Here is a 19479-nt window from a genome sequence, read left to right on the forward strand (position 1 = left end):
TCAGTAACTTGAAAAACTAAATGAAGGACTGAAAACCAATACTAACAAGAAGGAAGAGCGATGTGAATTTAAAGGAATTAGTACTGAATGCAAACTACCTTTGGAAGAGAACTTTAAAATACATGTTTAAATTCCTACCTTTGTACACAAGCTTCAGTATATTCAGTGCATTTTTGTTTAATGATACAGCTCACTTGAAGGCAGTGGTAGCATTTCTCTAAAGGTACAGAAAATAAATATTCTTACCTGGCTTATATTGTCACAGGATATCTCAAGTTAATGAATTGCAATAGTTTAAAATTTGACTACAAGAACTAGATGAAGTTTCTAAATCACCACATTTCTTAATAATAAAATTGCATTTCTAAGAGGTATTTATCAAGAAATGAGACTTCTTTCTGTCTAGACTTCATATTGGGATAATTTGACCCTAGTATATCAATTATTTAGATGAGCATTATTGGTATTTGTTATGCTGTAGGGAGTAGTGAAGAAATGACATTCCATATCCTGTGAATTCTCTGTCAAGAGCGCAGCCTGACAAATTGTTCATCCCTAAATTGTGTTAAAAATTATAACTATGCTTTCACTTCCTCTTTTTTCCTCATTATCTTCCATCTGTTCTAGTTTTGGGGTAACCTCAAGAATTGATTCTATGGAATAAAATGCCTTAAAATACACTGGGAAAAAGGCATGCATATTTAGATGAGTAGGATAAATTATTGACATTCAGTTGCATAGCAGATTGGTAAGTATTTCTGTACAGACATGTTTTTAAAGTTCTCCCTTTTTTTGGCTATTCCAATCTTCCAGTTCCTTTTACAGTGTTTTCTCCATAATTCCCTTACAGGTAATTGGACTCCTAAGATTTAATTAACTATTAATTAAATATATACCCATTTTCTCACAAAATATTTGGTTTCCTCAGTAGCAATATATGAACATTTCCTAATCTTTATGATTAGTTCATAGTTCATTAGCTGTTAAATTAATGTTATTAACATACCCAGTTGGCAAATCTAGTATTCTATTATTGGCAGCTTTCAAGATTTTTTTCATTGTAAACAGATAATTATTCTGGTTTCTAAACTATTCCATGAAGACTAATGTAAAGAACCAAAACATAATTCTTTTCTTCTGCATATCCTTCCTCATGTATTTCATGATTAAGTTGATTAGCTTCTCTCTCTGTCCCTTATATAGGCTGTGTCTATACCACCTTCATGTACCGTGACAGGGAATGCCCTGGCACTCTCTGGAGCACTTATGCTGGGGCTACACCTCGTTGCCTTTAGCTCACAGAGTGTTTCTTTGGCCCTGAGATATTCTTTGTTTGTTTTATATTGTGTGTGTGGTTCCTCAGCTCTAAGCACCAAAAATAACACAGCCCACAGCAATGCTATTCTTGAAACCTGGCGATAGATTCAGGATAGTTGGGCATGATGTGCAGGCATCTGAGGACACACAGCGTGCTGCAACAGGGCTGGGTGCCCTTGGCACAGGGACCTGCTGTTGGTATGGTTCACATTTGGGTTCTCTGGCACGAGCAAACCAACCCCTGGGCCATACTTTGCTTCTTCTCTGGATGGAAGAACTTGTCTCTCTCCAGAATGAAGCCTGAGAATAAGTTAGTTTGAGAATGAAACCAAGAGTGGCTCTAGGACATGGGGTAGAGGTATCACAGCTTTGGGGGGGATGAGGCTGATGGATAGACCATTTAGGTAGGATGAAACTGATAATGCTATAATTCAACACTTTATATTATTTTCAGATAACGCAATACCGAAACCATCTGTTTCATCAATCAGAAAGCTGGTTTACCCCATTGGTGATACAAGAAAATATTTTTTTCATTAGTAGATACAAAGACTCTCATCTTTTGTAATTGGCTTTCAAACAGAATGGTCCAGTACTAGGTCCCTAAATCATAGGGATCATAGATGTTTTTCCTATACTTGTTCTCTGGACTCATTCTTGCTATATCGTAATTTAAAATAGGTGCAGCTAAGTCAGAACATCAAATGGAAATGAGCAAATCCCAGGCCAGAGTAGACTCTGTTAGCTCTGTGCAGACTGACATTAATCAGCATTGATGGGATAGCATGCCAGAAAAGAATTACTCAGTATGAAAGATTACTGTAAAATAATGAGATTTTCTGGTCCCACAGTTGAGATGGAGTTGGTAACAGTTGTAGATTGAGTATGTGACCCTCTCAGTTTGACATTTGGACCTAGGAGGGGGATTTCTTCTCCATATGTCAGTCTTTGGAATTTCTCTTGTCAATGTCTGAGAAGAGTTGAAGTTCATATACCTGGTTTTGTTGCCTTAGTTCTTTTGCTGTTCCCTTTCTTGCCTATCTACTTTAACAGGAAAAAAAATATAGAATCAGTGATTAAAGTTGAGAATAAGCAATTTATTCTCAGATACAGAATAAACACAACAGAGTATAAATAAGAGCATGAGCAATTTGAATGGATAGGGAATAATCGCACAAGTATATAAATAAGAATATGTAATGAAATGGCAAGGAAAAAAAAGGAAGAACAAGATTCTTACAGAATTGCTTATTTGAAGCTTAGATACTTTTAGGAAAAAAATCTCTTACTATTCATAGTACTCTTGATGAAAATTTAAGTCTTCCTAGTATTCTGCATGTTGCAACTAAATAGTCATGCATAAACAAAAATAGTATGCCATAGGAAAGATTAGAAGAGCAGATGACTCTGGATTCATAACTAGATAATCCTGTTGTTAAACTTTGTATGAACAGAAGAAATATTGTACCACCTGATATTTCTTTGGTTGAAATACAAGTTTAGAAATGGGGTTTTTTTGCTTTATTGGTTTCTTAACCTTTGTCAAGCCATTCCCCTAAAATATCTCTTTTTGTTGCTGGCTTATCTGGAAGCAACTGTTTGAAGTAGAACATCCTCCTGTTATGCAGGAGAATGCAGTGATTACTCGAGTTCACTTTTTACCAGAGTAAAAAGTTTACTGACTCCTGTTCCATATCTGTACATCATTTTCATGTATACTTTAAATGGGACTATATCAAGCAGTGTTACTGAAGCCGGGGCCAGTACACTGAAGATTTTTTTTTTTTGTGCTGTGCAGTGTAATAGCAATTCCTAATTATGCAAGGGTAAACAAAAGTGTGGAGTACAAGGTCCACAATAAAAAGCACGATACTTCCTCAGCAGTCTGCATAGTTACTTCCAGAGGCAGCCTGTCTATTCAGGGTTCACCTGTGAGAAAACTGACGTCAGCTTGTATTGGATTGGCAGAATTATAGATAATGTGCATTAGAGAATACATCACTGGGTGGTGACTGGGTAGAAAACTCTTAATTTTCAATACCTCCTCGTGTGTTTTCTGTTACAGGTAAAGACAAAGCACTTTTTTTCTTTCTGTCTCCACTCTTTCAATCTCCTTTGTAATTTCTTTTACTTTCCTTCTCTGTTTCTCATGATAAACTTTAGCTACTTCTTTAAGCTCCAAACCAGAGTGGGTTTTTTTCTGTTGTCAGAGCACTATTTTTATGGTAAATCAAGAGAATGAACTGAGTTTGGAGTTTTAAGGCTTGTAAATCCTTTGTCAAAGATCATACTGCAGCAAACAAAACTCTCTGCTTTTTCAGCAATTTTTGACCATTTTAGTTAAAAATCATTATATTAATAAAACAAAAAACAGTCAAAAATGATCACTGGATTCCCTAATAACAGAATTTTTAGTACAAGTACTACTTTGGTCATATATAAAAATTGTGTTATGAGTGCAGAACTAGCAGTCACAAGCATACCAATACACTGCAGAGAAATATGCTGGACACCAAAATGATTGACTTGTTTGACACATTCATTTTTTTATACTGATGGCTTTGCAGTGAAGTTAAATGATGGATTCAGGTTAAATTTGTTTTATATTTTCAAAGGCTGAGTTATATTCTATAAAGTAACAAAAAGAACACAGAGAGCTGCCTATGTGCTGGAAGGTACAGGGGTTCTCACCTGCTATTGCATCATAACTGATAAACAGTTTTGCTTGTAAATTTGTCCTGAGACTGACCAATGAGGTAATATTCACCAAGCTAATAACAATTTTTAATACCCAGGTTAAAAAAAAAAAAAAGTTGAAAGAAAAGTGAGACACTAAGCTAAACTCTTTTTACAAAAATCTTAAGAAGGAATGAAAGATTGTTATTTAACTACACAAGAGGTGTTCACAATGGCATGTGTTCATTAAATTTCACCTGCGTTTTACCTGTAGAGAGGTAAATTCACTATACAACTTTTACTTATTTTTAGGGTGTTTAATCTTAATTCTGTTTAACATTTTGGAATGATTTTTTTGATTTGGATATTATTTAGTTTTAATATTGCTTGTATTAATGCTCCATTTTAACTGTTGCCGTTAGACATAATTGACTAAAGAGAGTGGAAACAGGGATTGCAGGAAAAAATATAAGCTTTTCTTCAAAAAAGGCAATAAATAACCTATCTGCTTTTGCTCTGAGTAGTAGTGGTATTAAAATTGCTAAATTAGCAGATTTGTTTGAAGTATTATCTTGAGTTTATAATGTATATTAATAATTACTCTTTTTCCCATTTAGGTTCTTTATTGATACAACTTATTTCTTCAATTTGTGTAACAATTCTATTTAATCACATTAATTAAACTGGTTAAAAGAATACATAAAAAGAAGTCCACATGTATTAAACAGTGTTATTTGAAATTTCTTAAGGATGATTTTTTCCTTCACCCTGGTGCTGAGACATTGTCCCTGTTGCTTCCTGAATTGCTGGGTCTGCTTTCCAGTGCTGGCTGTCAAAGACTAATTCAGTGCCTGGTGTGGAAAACTCTTCACCAGGGGACTGACAGATTGCTCCAGCCTCACTGCCTATTTTTTCCTGCTTTATGCAGAATACAGGGAAGGAAAAGGATGCTGTAGCTGGCTGTGCAACCATTATACCCCTAAGGTTTTAGCATAAATGGCTATTTTGTTGAGGACTAGAGCTTGAGGTGGAGTTTTTTGTTTATTTGCTTTGTTCAGAAATATTACTGCAGGCACATTTTATTCCTACAGTTCATTCTGCAAAAAATAAATAGGTGCTCAGATGTTCTGATGAATTTTGCTTGATCAATTGTCCTTATCTAGTAATTCTTCTCTTAGAAATGCTCTTACATGGTATTGCTAGTGTGGCATTTTTCTTTTTCTGTCTCAGAGGTCAATGTTCATTGATTCAGTAGGTGAAGTCATATCTGGGCTGAGCATGAGTATGGTAAATAAAATGATTCACACTAACAACACAAACACATTGTTATTAACCACAGCCATACTCCTTGTCTGATGTTTGTTAATAAGTGCATACTCATTTAAACTCTCCTTATTGAGTTTTACTATAAAAGCTGTAATATTCAATGTTTAATACAATATATGCAAACTATGAGCCTCAGTAGGAATATTAAGAAGGAAAGGGATAGAACTGATTTGAAAATCACTGTCCCCATTTTCATGTACTCCATACTTCTATTAATATTCATCTTGAAATTGTGTAAGTTTACACAGAAAAATACATAAAAGGCTAACTTTATTTCTAATTATTAAAAGCAAACAAATTTTTATGTCACAACAATTATGGTTTTTTCTCAAATCATAACATCTTTGTAAGTGGATATTTGAAAGTGGAACTTCTGGCTTATGTTTGGTTTCTTTGCTGTGAATAAATGTGACTTTCTATTAGAAGTAAGAGATAAAAATGAGTGGGACATGGCCATTTAACAGCTTGTTATCTGACCTGAAGTGCTCATCAAGGCTTTCTCTGTAATCAGTGGAGAGAGAATGATCTCCAAAGCACTACTCATACCATCTATTTTAGGCTGTGGTTTCATATTCCCATTCATATAAACAATATCATCACCAAGAGCAGCAGCCCTGCCCTGATGGCTTTTCCAGCCGTTGTGCTGGTCCCTAGATGGTAATAAGGTGAACATTTGTGTGACAGAGTGATGATTCTGAAACTCAGCTAGACTAAAAGTAATCTAACAAAAAAAATTGCACACACAAAAAAACCACCCCAAAAACAGAAAGAGGAAGGGTTTGATCCAGATAAGAATGGAAATTAAATTAGATAGAAAGCTCTAAAAAACTGAATCATAAGAGCATTCAACTCTTAATTTTTTTAACATGTTTTGAATTGCGATGCTTGATATGAGCTGACTAAATATTTCATTTGCAAGGTATTATCTAGGATGTTACATTCTAAGTCATGTAATACTTGTTTGTCTCTTCAGTACATCCAAAGAAAAGAGCTGGGTGGAACAGTGACCCTGCAGATACATGAGCATTTGTACCTGTGCATGCAGTGCCACTGAATGATTTCCAGTTGTGCTCAGTGCACACACGTGTGCATTACCAGCACTGTCACATACAAGCTTCTAGGTTGGAAAATGGGAGTAGAGCCCTTTTTTAGATAAGTTCCTCCATATGGGGGTGGTGGGGAGATTTTTCTGGATACAGGTTGAATGGCTTGGTACCTAAATTACTTGCTTTTTGTGGTCATGCTGGTGGGTTACACAATCTAAAGTGTATAGTGAAGTTGTATGAGTAGGAGTTTAAATTACTGGATCAGGAAATTACCTGGGTTAACATTACTGTGCTTTTTACAGAAATGACCGAGGTGATTACCATTATAGGTGCATGCATGGTGCCTGGGATATCTAAAGCATACACAAACAAGATCACTCCTTAGCTTCCTTTTAGCAGCAGCAGCACAAACATCAAGCCGATCTGAATTTAGCTGAACTGCTGGATTTCACTGTTGTACTATCAAGTTTATGCATTCTTTTTGTTTTATAAAAACACTGCACAAAATTGGTTTCCACATTCATGCAAATTCTGACTTTCTAGACTACAAAGAAGAGATAAAACAAATTTTAAAAACATTTCCTGCTTGGATACTAGATGTGTCTTCAAGATGAATGTTGCAGATACTGTTGTCAGAGGGAAAAGTAAATGCATTATTTCTCTGTAATTCTTGGAATTTCGGACTGCATAAAATGTAGATCATGTAAGAAGTATTTTATTGCAGAGGCAGCAGCGCTGTCAGTGCCTGCGTGGTCTGTGCATGTGCTGTTGGTATGTGGAGTGCAGTGGAAATCAAATTCAGCTTGTACATATACCTGCATCTCATTGTGGAGTATGAGTACACAGGAAGAACGTGCCTTGGTTGTGTTTATCTTAGTGAATATAATCCATATAATTCAAACTTCAGAATGTGTAAACACATCAAAAGGTTTCCTAGAAAACAAAAGGGAGCTGCTACGTCCCCACTGTAGCCAGTTTCTCTGTGTGTCTGTGCTGTCTTCAGCTCTCAGAGCAGCTCTCAGTTTCTGGCAAGCAGGGAATATCTGTGTCAAATACCCATAATGTTTTGCCTGTGTTTTATGGGAGTTGATTGGCAACAGGGTGCTACATGGTGGAAGCAGGCAACCTGAGCTTCAGGGCTGAGACCTTGAGGTACAGCTGTGAGCACAGATCTTCACCTGGCTTTCCACCAGGAGAGCTGAGATTTGAAATTAATCACAGCCATCTCTTCAACTTTTTCTTTCAGTATGACCAACTGGCCTATTCTTTGCAAATTGTGTTCAAAAAAAAACACTTAAAAGAAATGTGTGGGCCTTCTATAAAATAGCTGTCATGCCCTGAAACTGAGGCAAAAGGCATAATTTCTCACTAGAGGTAGGAAGCCAATATAAAACTCAGAACGGATTTTTGGCTGCTTTCCTTCTATTTTATATATTATTCCTTAAAGTCTGTCCCTGAATCTAGGACATTTTTATGTACCTGTAGCTAACGTTTAAAATTAATGGCAGACTTTCAGCTGAGTTTAATGGGATCTGCTGTATTTTCTCAGATCTCAATTTTATCAGATTTCAGTTTCTCAGGCCTCAAATTTACCAGTTCTCAACTCATCCCTGGATGAGCTGCTCAGCAGATAGTGTGCTGGCAGCAGCAGGCTGCTGCTTCCCTTTGCATTGGGGAGAGTGGAGGCATCCAGCATAGAGAGAGAGATAATTGATCAGAGCAAGATTACAGAGTTTGCCATGAAAATTAACATCTACCTACACTTGCCACACTGTTGTATTTTTGCAGCTATTTGCAATATGTATTTTATTTCGGTCTTGCACAGATATGCTTGCTGTATTTTTGCCAACGTTTTTTCGGTTATTTTCTTTTGATTGAGCTCAGGTGGCCGAAAATGTAATTCCTTATGGGTTCAGAAAAATGGAGATTTTTTAAAATACTTGTGTCAGCTTCCTACCTTAAATAACCTTCCTCCCCTCTCTGCCCAGCTGTTTTATTTGGGCCACAGTACAGCAGTGCCCATGTAAAGCAGCCTCTCAGTAGACCACAGATGCCTTCAAGAGGACTCTTTGGGAGCAGAGTTGGCTATTTTTCCATGCTCTCTTTTGAAGCCATCTAGATTTGACTCTTTGAGACAGGGTTTAGCTTCGTGCTGTATCTTGCAGAGCACCAGGCAGGAGTTGTGAGCTGTGTGACAGCTGTGGGTGAAAAGTTCACCATCTGATCCCCTGCAAGTCCTGGCTACTTCTGTGTCTATTTTGCTCCCATGGTGATCGCAGCTTTAGAGTTCTGCTTCCTCCACTCCCCTAAGATCAAACCAAGCTTCTTTCTTTAGTTTTAAGGTGTGTTATGAAGCACATATATTAGATGTAGGTTTTTATAGAAAGACATTATGGACACTGGCTAGTTTGAGAAAAGTATTTTGAAGTTTTAGGAGTGAATTGGTGATATGCTGACAGACTTTGGTGCTTCTGGAATGTCCTATATATTGGGCAGGCAGGTGATTTAGAGGTGGATCAGGTACTCCTGTGGTCCAGTTTGTTTAGCAAAGGAAGGTGGCAAGATCCAGTTGTCAATTGGTAGGGCATGAGTCAGAGGAGATTTTGTTGCTGTGAAGAAAGAGAGTCTGTAAAGGCCTGTACCAGGTTTCCCTGCATATCTTTCCTCCCCAGCACTCAGCGTGGCTCTGCTGGGGTGTGCAGAAGTTGGCTGTGTGACCCCTCTGAGAACTGCTGGAGGCCCCCCCTCCACCTGTGCTGACCCCTTGGGCTGTCCCTGTGGTGTCTGAGAGGTGGTCAAGACTTTAGGATGGGTAACACTAATAATATAATAATATAAACTGAAGAATATGACAATATTTTATTGTTATTTACACCTGACTACTGTTCATCTGCAGTCCCAAAGAGGTTTGAAATTGCTGTTTCACATTTCTCTAATTGGTATTTTGTGACTAAATACAGATGAGCAGCACATCCATATACAATCTATGAATCTCCTAATGATTATCCTCTGTGAGTCTCCTCTAAAGGTTTTCTTTTGCCATCAGACAGATGCACACATATATTAGGTATATGCACACGTGCATCTCCCTGATTCTGTTGGTAGTACCTTGTTTCTGAAGGTCACCACATTTAAATATACATTTGATGGTAAGGCAATGAGATTTGCTTAAGGGTGGCAATGAACAAACTCCATGCTAAAGATCCTTATCCTTTGGTTTCCAAGTGGTGTTGCAATAATTGAAAACATGCATTACTAGGCCCTTAGAAGTTGATTACAAAAACTGTAATTTTGCTAGATTTGCTAGATTCTTCCATGCTAATGTCAAGAGGGTCTGCATTGCCAGTTTGTAAATGGAGAAAATACTGACCTATAAACACTCTAATTTTCAGCAGCAGTTCAGTTGCTTCTGTATTCTGCAGACAAGCAGCCTCATTTGGTGAGATTTTGAATTTAACATGCAGATTATCAGGCCTAACCTCCACTATTCATCAGACAGACCCTCATTTTATATAGTAGGGATTAGCACAGTTAAATTGTATTTTGAAATGGTTTCTTCAGCCTCCTATCTGATTAGGGCTGGTTTGCTGATGTAGAGGATTTTACTTTGTCTCTGGGCCTAATTCTCATTCATTTGAGTGTATTTGCTCTACTTCTTGTGGCTGGATTGTATTGCACTCCCAGATCTGTTGATATGGAGGACTGGGCAAGAGTGTAACAAACCAGTATTCCTTCAACTCCCTGTCTCCAAGGTCAGGCTAATCAGCTTTTGTGGAAAACAGCAGTCAGGGATTGCTTTATCTCCCATACTTTTTTTCACCTTGTTGGTGCCAGATGCTTCATTGCGTGCAGTGCCAGGAAAAGACTTGCACTCCGTGGATTAGTGGTGTCACTTCTGCACAAATGCATTTCAACATTGTTTTCCCTGATCTAGTAATGAGGCTGACGTAGTAGCTGGGACTCCAAACATCGTGCTTTCTGTCTCTCAGCTGGATTTTAATTTATTCTATGTTTTCAGCATTTTTCACATCATGACAGTTTTTCACGTTTTGTTATTAAAGAACTTTAACTATCTTTTCTGGTTTGAATCCTGTGCTTTAGTCACATCTTTGCTTACCTGCTGTCCCTCTGGCTGAAAAGAAACAAGAGAAGTTTTCATCCAAACCTACAGTGTTGTTTTCTAGTCTTTGTGAATATCTAGCCATGTACACTTCACAGGTTTTAATAAAGTGAAAATTTGGAGGAAGGTGCATTTTTCTACAGCAGTTCTACTCTTTGAAATAAAACCATTCTCTTTACATGTGTGTTCTTTCCTACAAAAGCTGAGAGCATTTTATTTTGACATAGAAAACATAGCCCTTATTGCTCTCCAATGGCACAGTCTGAACATTGACTAAAGTATTCTTCAAAAAGCCACTGGGAATTTCCTAATCCTGATTTACTGGAGAAAATGGGGAGATAGTCTAGTTGGTAGCAGTACTTTTACTCTGGTTGAGAACACAGATTGCATTTGAGAAATGGGCGATTCTGGGCCTTGTGCTCCTTTTTACTAGTGCACAACCTGCCACAGTGGAAATCGGCAGATTAAACCTCTTAGCTGATTAGAGTTGGTTTAAGGCTTTGTAGTTTGTATTATGTATCTGTTCTGTTCAGAGATATGAGTTAGAAATCATGAAACCTGTAGCTTACATTTAAGAATTTGGTTGGGCTGTTTGTTGGGCTGCAACTAGGGATGATGCAGTGCAAAATACATGGATTCTTCAGCAGGATACCCTGAGGATTATGGCACTGGGCTAATACCTGGTTTCTGTTCTCAGACCTATAGCAGCTCACTATATAAGTGTAGGGAAATCACTTCCACGATCAGAGTCTAATTTTTTCTGTCAGTAAAATGTGAAGAATGATAGTTAGCCTGTTCTCTGTGTTTTGAGACCTACTAAGGACTTGAATTAATTACAGACACATGAATGCTATGGCTCAATTGGGGAGGTTGTTAGTACTGAGTTAAAGATGGAAATTTGGTGAAAAAAGAGTAACATTAGCAAATGTTGAGAAAGATAATTTGCACTTAAGAAAGCTAGTTGTGTTTGCATAAATATGTGCATATGTGCACACACGTGAAATACATGTAATATGATTATATAAGCAAATGAGCTGTTTTCATGTGGCTTTAAAGCTTCAGCACTTTATGCTTCTATAGACCAGTGGTGTTCACTTGCACTCTGTTTGAAAGTGAAATAAATAGACTTGAATCTCTACCTTGTTCAGACCTTGGAATTTGGATAACCTTGAAAACTTATTTGTGGTGTTTAATCTCACTTGAACAGGTGCTCATGCTGAATTTTGTTTTCTGCAGAAGTAGAGAGGGATTGGGTTTGGCAGATGAGCATCCAGCCGAGGTGATACAGACCTGACATCCCTTATGATTTTGGCCCTTGACCCTATGTGCAAACCACCAGAAGATTCATATATATTAGCTTGGAACACAGACTTGCAAAGAATATCGTTAATCCTGTATCAATTGCTTACCTTTTATACAATGCTAACATGCACACACCAGTTAGACTTGGACCATTCGTGGTGTAAAATATGGTAAATAGCAGCATCTGCCTCTAAGAGCTTTTAGGCTAAAAAACATAAACCCCAGGATCCTGAAAACATGCTGCATTTATGTAAATGCCTCTGATACCAAGCAAAAATTTATAAATGTCCTGTGCTGCTCTGATTATTGTATAATTTACTATACAAATACATACTTCTACTCAGTCAGAAATCTACTATACAATTTTATATACAGTTTAGAGCAAAACAAACATATCAGGTTAGCATATACCAGTTCCAGCAAGAGCTTGAGAGAGAAAGTTGGAAAGGGAAAGACCTTTATTCATACAAAACAGTAAGAAGTTTGAAAGGCAGATGTCTTCTAGGAGAGGGGTTGATTGAAGACTTGACCGTTGGGGTGGTCTTCACTCCTTATTTTAAGTTTATAACTTCTAAGGCATTAAAAATTTCTGTCAGCCATGTTATTAAAAAAAACCTAAACTGATTTAACTCTTTTTTTTTTTTTAATGCAATGCTGCTGCTTTATAATACATCTTTCTTGAGTTTGCTCGTCATCATAATTACATTTTTTGTGAAGGTATTTGTGATGACAGTCACAAAGGAATCGTGGTTGCTGGAATTCATTATGAAGCAGGAAGGCAAGGATACTATAGCTGACAGCTTTGTCTTAAAGCAGACAAATTACAGATTTCTCTCTTGGGAAACAGGTGAAGACAGAGTAGCTGGAGAAGCAAAAATGGAGAGAAATTCAGTTAGCTCTGTAACTTTAAGAGACACATAACTAGGAAAATATTGTCCACAAAATAATTGGTTCCAAGTCAATTCCCATATCTGCTGATTGCCTGCAATTGCAGCTCTCTGTGTGCAGCAACTCCTCGATATGTTTTCAGAATTTTGTTAAAAAAAACCCTGAATTGTAATGATCTTAAGGTAGAGAGGTCATCTTTATTTGAGAGAAGATAATTTTATGTTGTTTACTCCAAGTTAATGTTTGGTGTTGGCCTAGAAGCAAATTATACTGGGTAAAGGTCAACATCACACAGCTAAATCTCATGTATATACACAGTTAAGGCTACATGTGGTTTTTTTCTCACCAAGGCAGTTTGTCACAGTGTGATCATTGTGGTTAACTCAAGAAAATGAGAAAAACCACTTAGCACAGTAACTTGAGCTGTTGAGTTTTCATATGTGATATATAAATTTCACATTTTTCGTAAATGTATTGTACACACAAGCATCACAAAGATTCATTGGTACATTCTGTAGTATGTATGCTGTAGGAAGTGGTAGAGAAATGCAAGTTTAAAGTCATTTAAAGGGCACAAATGGATATGGCAGAGACAAGCCCAAGCACCCTATGTTCTTTCTGGGATTTTTATTTTTTTTTTTGGGTAGAAATTTACTGTGCTACTACTTGTCTAAATGTGTACCTGATGGCTGCAAGAGGAAAAAGCTGATTTGAAGGGGGAAGTTATATAAATTTTGAATTTAAAAACAATCTAAAGCTTAGACTGTGTATTATTTTAACTCGTGCAAATGTGTATATTTTGCTGACACATTTTATAATTAAAAACTAACACTAAAGGACTTCTGTGCTTTGTGTACAGGTATATGTCTCGAGTCCATGGTATGCATCCAAAAGAAACCACACGTCAGCTGAGTTTAGCAGTCAAGGATGGTCTCATTGTGGAAACCCTGACAGTGGGGTGTAAAGGGTCAAAAGCTGGTATTGAACAAGAAGGATATTGGTTGCCAGGAGATGAGATTGTGAGTATAAAGTCTTTGAGAAAATAAATCACGATTTCTGGTATCTTAGCATGAAACTTGTTTTAATTTATATTTAACACTATTTATAGATTCTGTATTGGTGCTTGTGAACAGGGAAGTAATGCACTCTTAATTTTTTTTAACCTTTTCTATTCCGTAGAAGCTCTTACCTCTTGAATTCTGTGTTTTCTGCTATGAAAAACTGGCAAAGTCCTTTGCTCGGTTATGGCTCATTTTTATGTAGTGTTCTCTTCTACAGTTGTACAGGAAGACAGTAAATATTATTGGTATTACTTGAAATCCTCAGATATTCTCAAATTCCAAAGATGGTGTTTAAAAAAAAAAAATTGCAAACTTTTAAATCTTGCTTTAATCTGAATCTGAAGAATAAATAAGTCCATTTCAGAAGTGTAACATGAAATTATAAAATTATATGCAAACACACATGAAAAGATGTGTTTTACTGATATTCATGAACACCAGGGTATTCAATTAGGAAGGATTTTCTCAGCAAATCAGCTATAGGCATCCAAATACTGTTCCACTGGATGTGTAAGATAAATATTACAATCTATTTAAATAGGTCAAAAGCTACATGAAGGAAAAAAAAAATAAATTTAAAAAAAAAAGCATGTTTTTGATATCCCTCCATAGCTGAGGTGGAACACACAAAGTGAGGATAGTCACATAGACCACGAAAAAGCTTGCACAATTCCTTTGCCTTGTTCAGAAGCCCCATCTTTCTATTTACTAGGCAACATTTTCTTAACTAAAAAGAGTTTTGCAAAACTTTAAAATACCTGAAGTAGGAACTATTGTTTTAGAATATAAATTGTATTAAACATTGATAAAAGGGTCAGCATTGTCTCAGACATAGCTAATACATAAAATTTTGCGGGAACACAGAAAAACTCTGAAAACCACCAAAATGCTCAGTGCAATATTACAGTTATCAGTAAGATCCTGAAAGTGAAACAGTGTATTTTTGGGTTTTGTGGAGAAAAGCAATATCCATAACAGAAAGCATTATCATCAAAATTATCTCACACAAATTTAAAGTATTGAAATACCTTAATTTCAATACATTATATTTAATTTACATTATGTCACTGTTAAGATTTTCAATCTAATTTCATTAGAAACCCTCATGGGAACCTTTAAAGGGTGTGTTACTATTCTCCCTGGGAGGAAACATTTCAAAACTCCAGCTTAGTTCTTTTAGGTATTTCTTACATCAGTTTTTATCTGTTTAGAAGTGATATTAACTGTGTAGGCTCAACAAGACATAAAGCCTGAGATATGTGATTATCTCAAGTATTCTCTATGTTTGTTTCCTCTATTGCTAAGAGAAAAGAAAAAAAGAAAAAAAGTTATCAAAATGCCTCACCATAGCCATTTCTTATATAGTCATTCAAATAATGTTCCTGCTGCATATTATCAACATTTGCTTAACGAAACTTGAAAGATGATCATCCTGTAAATTCCCATTGAGTCATTAGAATTACACAATTATTTTATGTCTGAGCAAAAAAACATTGACTTGACCGAAGATGCTGTTCAAGTGACATTATGAATAACCCTTTAGTTAGAAGCATTGACTGCATTTTCAGCATGACTGCTAAGCACTGCTGCTCTGGGCTGTGACCATATGTGTGGTGGCCGTCTCAGTAGTTCAAAACACCACACTTGATTTAACAGTTTTACACAAAAATAAGAATCAGATTCTGATCCAGGCCATGTTTCAATAGTACCCAAACCCAAACGTTTTGATCCTAATACTGGATCAAAATGCTGCAGACAGATGAAGCAAAACATATTGACTTGGTATAAAGTCATTCTCTTTGTTCTTTTATTCAGAAAGCTTTAATGAGTAACAAAGTGTCACTGTCATCACTCGACATCAGATCAAGTATTTTCCATTCTCCGACAATTGGTGCAAACCCATGAAGTTTGGTATGTTCTCTGCTGGACACACGGGATAGTTTTACAGATGCTTTGTCTGCACTTGATCAAGAGGCAGTTTGTAGTTCTTTGTAATTCAGCACTGCTCAAATCGGGTACTAATGGCTGTTGAACCATAAGCTCAGGTTACATTTCAGTGAGGACAAATACACAGAATTCTTTTTGGAGGTGCACTTGGAGGAGATGGAACTCTTTGAAGCAGGGTTATTAATGTTAAAATAGGGATTTCAGGCTCAAACGTTAGCACTTACAGACCCTTAACCTAATTGTCAAATTTGGTACTACTAAACTCGGAAAGCTCAAAATGGGAAAGAGAAGACTTAAGAATCAATCCACTGGCACCAGTGCAGGAATGCTTTTGGATCTAAACTTCTTTCCTGGCACCACAGTGGAAGTCAGCAAACACAGGCTACTCCAGGGAGATAGCAAAGGGACACATTCTCATCATCCCTCCCCCCACTTTTTATTTGACTATTTGCTTGGTGGTTTCCTACACTTTCGAAGTTATGGATCTGAATTTTAGCAAGTAAAAAGATTACTGGCCTTGGCCATAAAACTGCTGAGCACCTTTGTCTGTTACTGTAAGAGGTGCCTGACTAGAGGATGCCACATGAACTGAAAGTACTGGTTGTGATGGTGACTACAGACTGATGGCTAAATAGTGACAATAATCGAAAGTATAGAGATGATGAACACACAGCTCTATTTGGAAAAGATTCATTTGATAATCTGTGGTGCTTGCTTAGGGGTTTCCAAACATCTGCCCTATACAATAGGTTGACATAATGATAGATCTATGCAGTAAGGACATGATCTCTGATAGGGTTACTCCTGGCCTTCAGAAAAATTATATTACTTTGCTCTCATTGTTCTAGCAGTATGTTGAAGCTGCATTAAAAAAAAAAATAGCAAAACCTCACATATTTAGTAATTTGAGGCACAAAGACAAAACAGTTTGAGGGCATCAGGAGACTCTTACAAAAGGGATGGCTCATGAAAATTAATGTTCAGAAAAACTGGGGAAAAAAAGAATGATAAGATTTAAGAGTATAAAATTATTCTGTCAGATACATGTGGGAGAAATATTTTTGTAAAAGTTACTAAATTTAAAATGTTGAGTCAGTAGCAAAATGTACTGTATTCCAACTGACATTTAAGGATTGGTACCTAAACAAGAACTTTTCTGCAAATATTATACCTCCAGGGCTTGTACAGGTATTCATTTTTTTTTGCTCATTTGCCTTGTCTCCAGATGTTTTGCACATTTTTAAAATGTGTTCTCATCTTACAGGCTTTCTTATCTTGCAGATGATTAATGCATTTGCACAAAATAAATGAGAGAATAATTTATTTTCCATTTTTATTCAGGATTTTAGTTAGGAATTTTGCATTTTTCTGTTTGTTGATGCATTATTATACAATTGAACAAAATCTCTTCAGCTTCTTGCCTTGCAAGGGAAATGTCAGTCCTGAAGTCTGGTAATGGAAGTTTACTTTTTTTCTTTTTTTCTAAATGCTTTATTTCTATTTCTCACAGAACTTCTGGAATATGGACATGCTATTTATTACCAGTATTAAAAAATCTCTTTGCTCTTTGGGTTTAGAAAAAAATTTGCATATCAGTGTTGTTAATTATGTTTTGAATGCAGTTGATAAAATAGAAAGGAAACATAGTTCTTCAAGAAAATAATAATGAATCTTCTTACCTATTCATTACTATTGTCTGTTCTGCCATGATTTTATGTAATTTTATCAGTGTAACATAGTACTTTGTCTAACCCCAAGAAAGGAAATTGAATTCAAGTACCAATGTCCTATGGCTTCATGGGGGGGGGGGGGGGGGGGGGGAAGGGGGAGTTAGATGCAGTTTTTAGAGTTAGTTTGTCTTATTCATTTACATTTTTCTATAGACAGTGTGCACTGAGATATTTTGAGCATTTAATGTGCTAATTCTTGTCCTCATGATTAAAGTCATAAAACTGCTCTGACCCAGAGAGAGGCTTTCTGAATGTATAATTTCAATTTTCCTGTGTTCATAAAGCCAAACAATATTGTGCTCTTCTAAAATGGAGATGTGTTCATAACACGGGTTCATTGTTTGCATCTGATTGCAACATATCCCACAGCACTGCTGTGGTTTAAAAATGGTTCATAGTGGCCAAATTCTCTAATGAGATGTGAAGAGTGAGGCTTTACACTTACTTAAGGCACTGTGAGCTATTTCTTCACTGCAGAATGCATAAAAGGTGATTATATTTTCAAGAAATTATTCTTTTACAGAGTTCTGTTTTCTGATCATTTAATTGATTGCCTATAGAAAGAGCCAGCAATTCTTCTGGCTAGTTAAGTGTGACTTTGGGGATCATTCTCCTATGTATTTGGTTCTTTCTATATCTAAATTATTGCCTTTCCAATTCTTTCCTCTAAAGATGTTTTAGTTTAGTGGAGAGCGTACTGTTTGGAGGGGAAGTTTTATTGCTTTTTCCTGCTTTCAGAAAACATTAGAAATACAACATACTTTTCCTCAAAACGCACATGTATTCTCAATGTGCTAATTCATTACTGGGGATTTTTCTGGTATTTTAAATTGAGAGAGTACTGGTGCCTGCTCAAAGTGACTCCAGATACTTTCAAGTCACAAGGCTGCCTAAATAATCCATCTCTCCACTCTGTCTGTACTCCCATCACTTTAACACTTTTTGTAACCCACTGGCAGCACTGTGAGTCTTGAAGGTGGTTTTGTTAACCCAAGTGACCTCAGGCACACACCCAGTTATTTTTATGATGTGATGTGTTGCAGGTTCAATTTTACCAGGATCAGTCTATGAGAAAGGAGTATTTTTGGCTGTTATGTTTGTGTTAATCTAAATTACTTTAGATTGAGCAAAGGCTTGATTCCTTGCTTGCCATGCTTAATTGCTTTTGTAATTATATTGATTTTTCCATGCTAGGTCAGTATTTGTAGCCAGAAGCTGTTTTTTGAACTGGCTATGTCATCTTGAGTCTCCATACATGTGAAGATAATTGTAAAAAGCTTAAGAACTGTCACTGTGAGGCTTTGAATCTTTTCTGTACACAAAATACACTTTAAATAATAATAAAAAAAAAAACCCAAACAACAGACAAAACCAAACTCAATCCAAAACCAGCCTGAATAGCTACCAGCTCCTGCTAGCAAGCTAGGGGCTCCTAAATAACCAGGCTGAGGAATGGTTTTAATGTGCATCCCATTCTTTTCAGTTAGGGGCAGAAGGATAATATGAAACAGCAATTCTGACAGCCAGTGCCTTCATCATGAAAGCTCTTACAACTGAAGAGCACAAAGAGGAAGAACATGTCACACCAAATGAAGAAAAATCTCCTTCAGTGTTTAAAGAAATTCTCCATTTGCCTTATCCATCCATAATGCCTTTAGTGTAAAGTCCTGTGTGAATTCACTGATCCAAAGCCAAACATAGCCCAAGCCATATTAGTTAATATTTTTCCCATATTGAACAAATTGAGAACTTTCCAGGCTGGAATGTCCCAGATAGCTTCCTAATTATTGTGAAAGTGCCAGCATTCTTTACAGTTGGTGATTCACTGATGCAAAGAGTTAATGATTGATCCCATGAGAGAAAAAATTCAAACTGGCTTCCATCCCTTATTACCACATATCAGGGAGAGTATAAGGAGGTTTTGAGGTCAGGCTACATACCAGCCTGGTCACACAAGAACACTCAGGGAAGATGAGATTCTGAAACTCTTAGAATCTTTTCTGGCTGTCTTTCCATCCTTTAAGGTCCCATCATTTGGAGCTTAATTTTCCAAAGGACTGCCATGG

The 19479-nt window shown here is 36.6% G+C and overlaps 1 protein-coding gene across 5 annotated transcripts in view; it reads left to right on the plus strand.

The window, feature by feature from the left end:
* Positions 1-19479, plus strand: part of ZMYND11 (zinc finger MYND-type containing 11) — a 104013-nt gene that overhangs the window by 47900 nt on the left and 36634 nt on the right. For all 5 annotated transcript variants that reach the window (XM_083854771.1, XM_083854767.1, XM_083854770.1 and 2 more), the window contains exon 3: positions 13535-13694. In XM_083854771.1, the coding sequence (XP_083710897.1) occupies positions 13535-13694 (160 nt within the window). The remainder of the gene's footprint in view (positions 1-13534; positions 13695-19479) is intronic.

Source organism: Zosterops lateralis (assembly GCF_965231275.1).
Source record: "Zosterops lateralis genome assembly, chromosome: 1".
NCBI lineage: Eukaryota > Metazoa > Chordata > Aves > Passeriformes > Zosteropidae > Zosterops > Zosterops lateralis.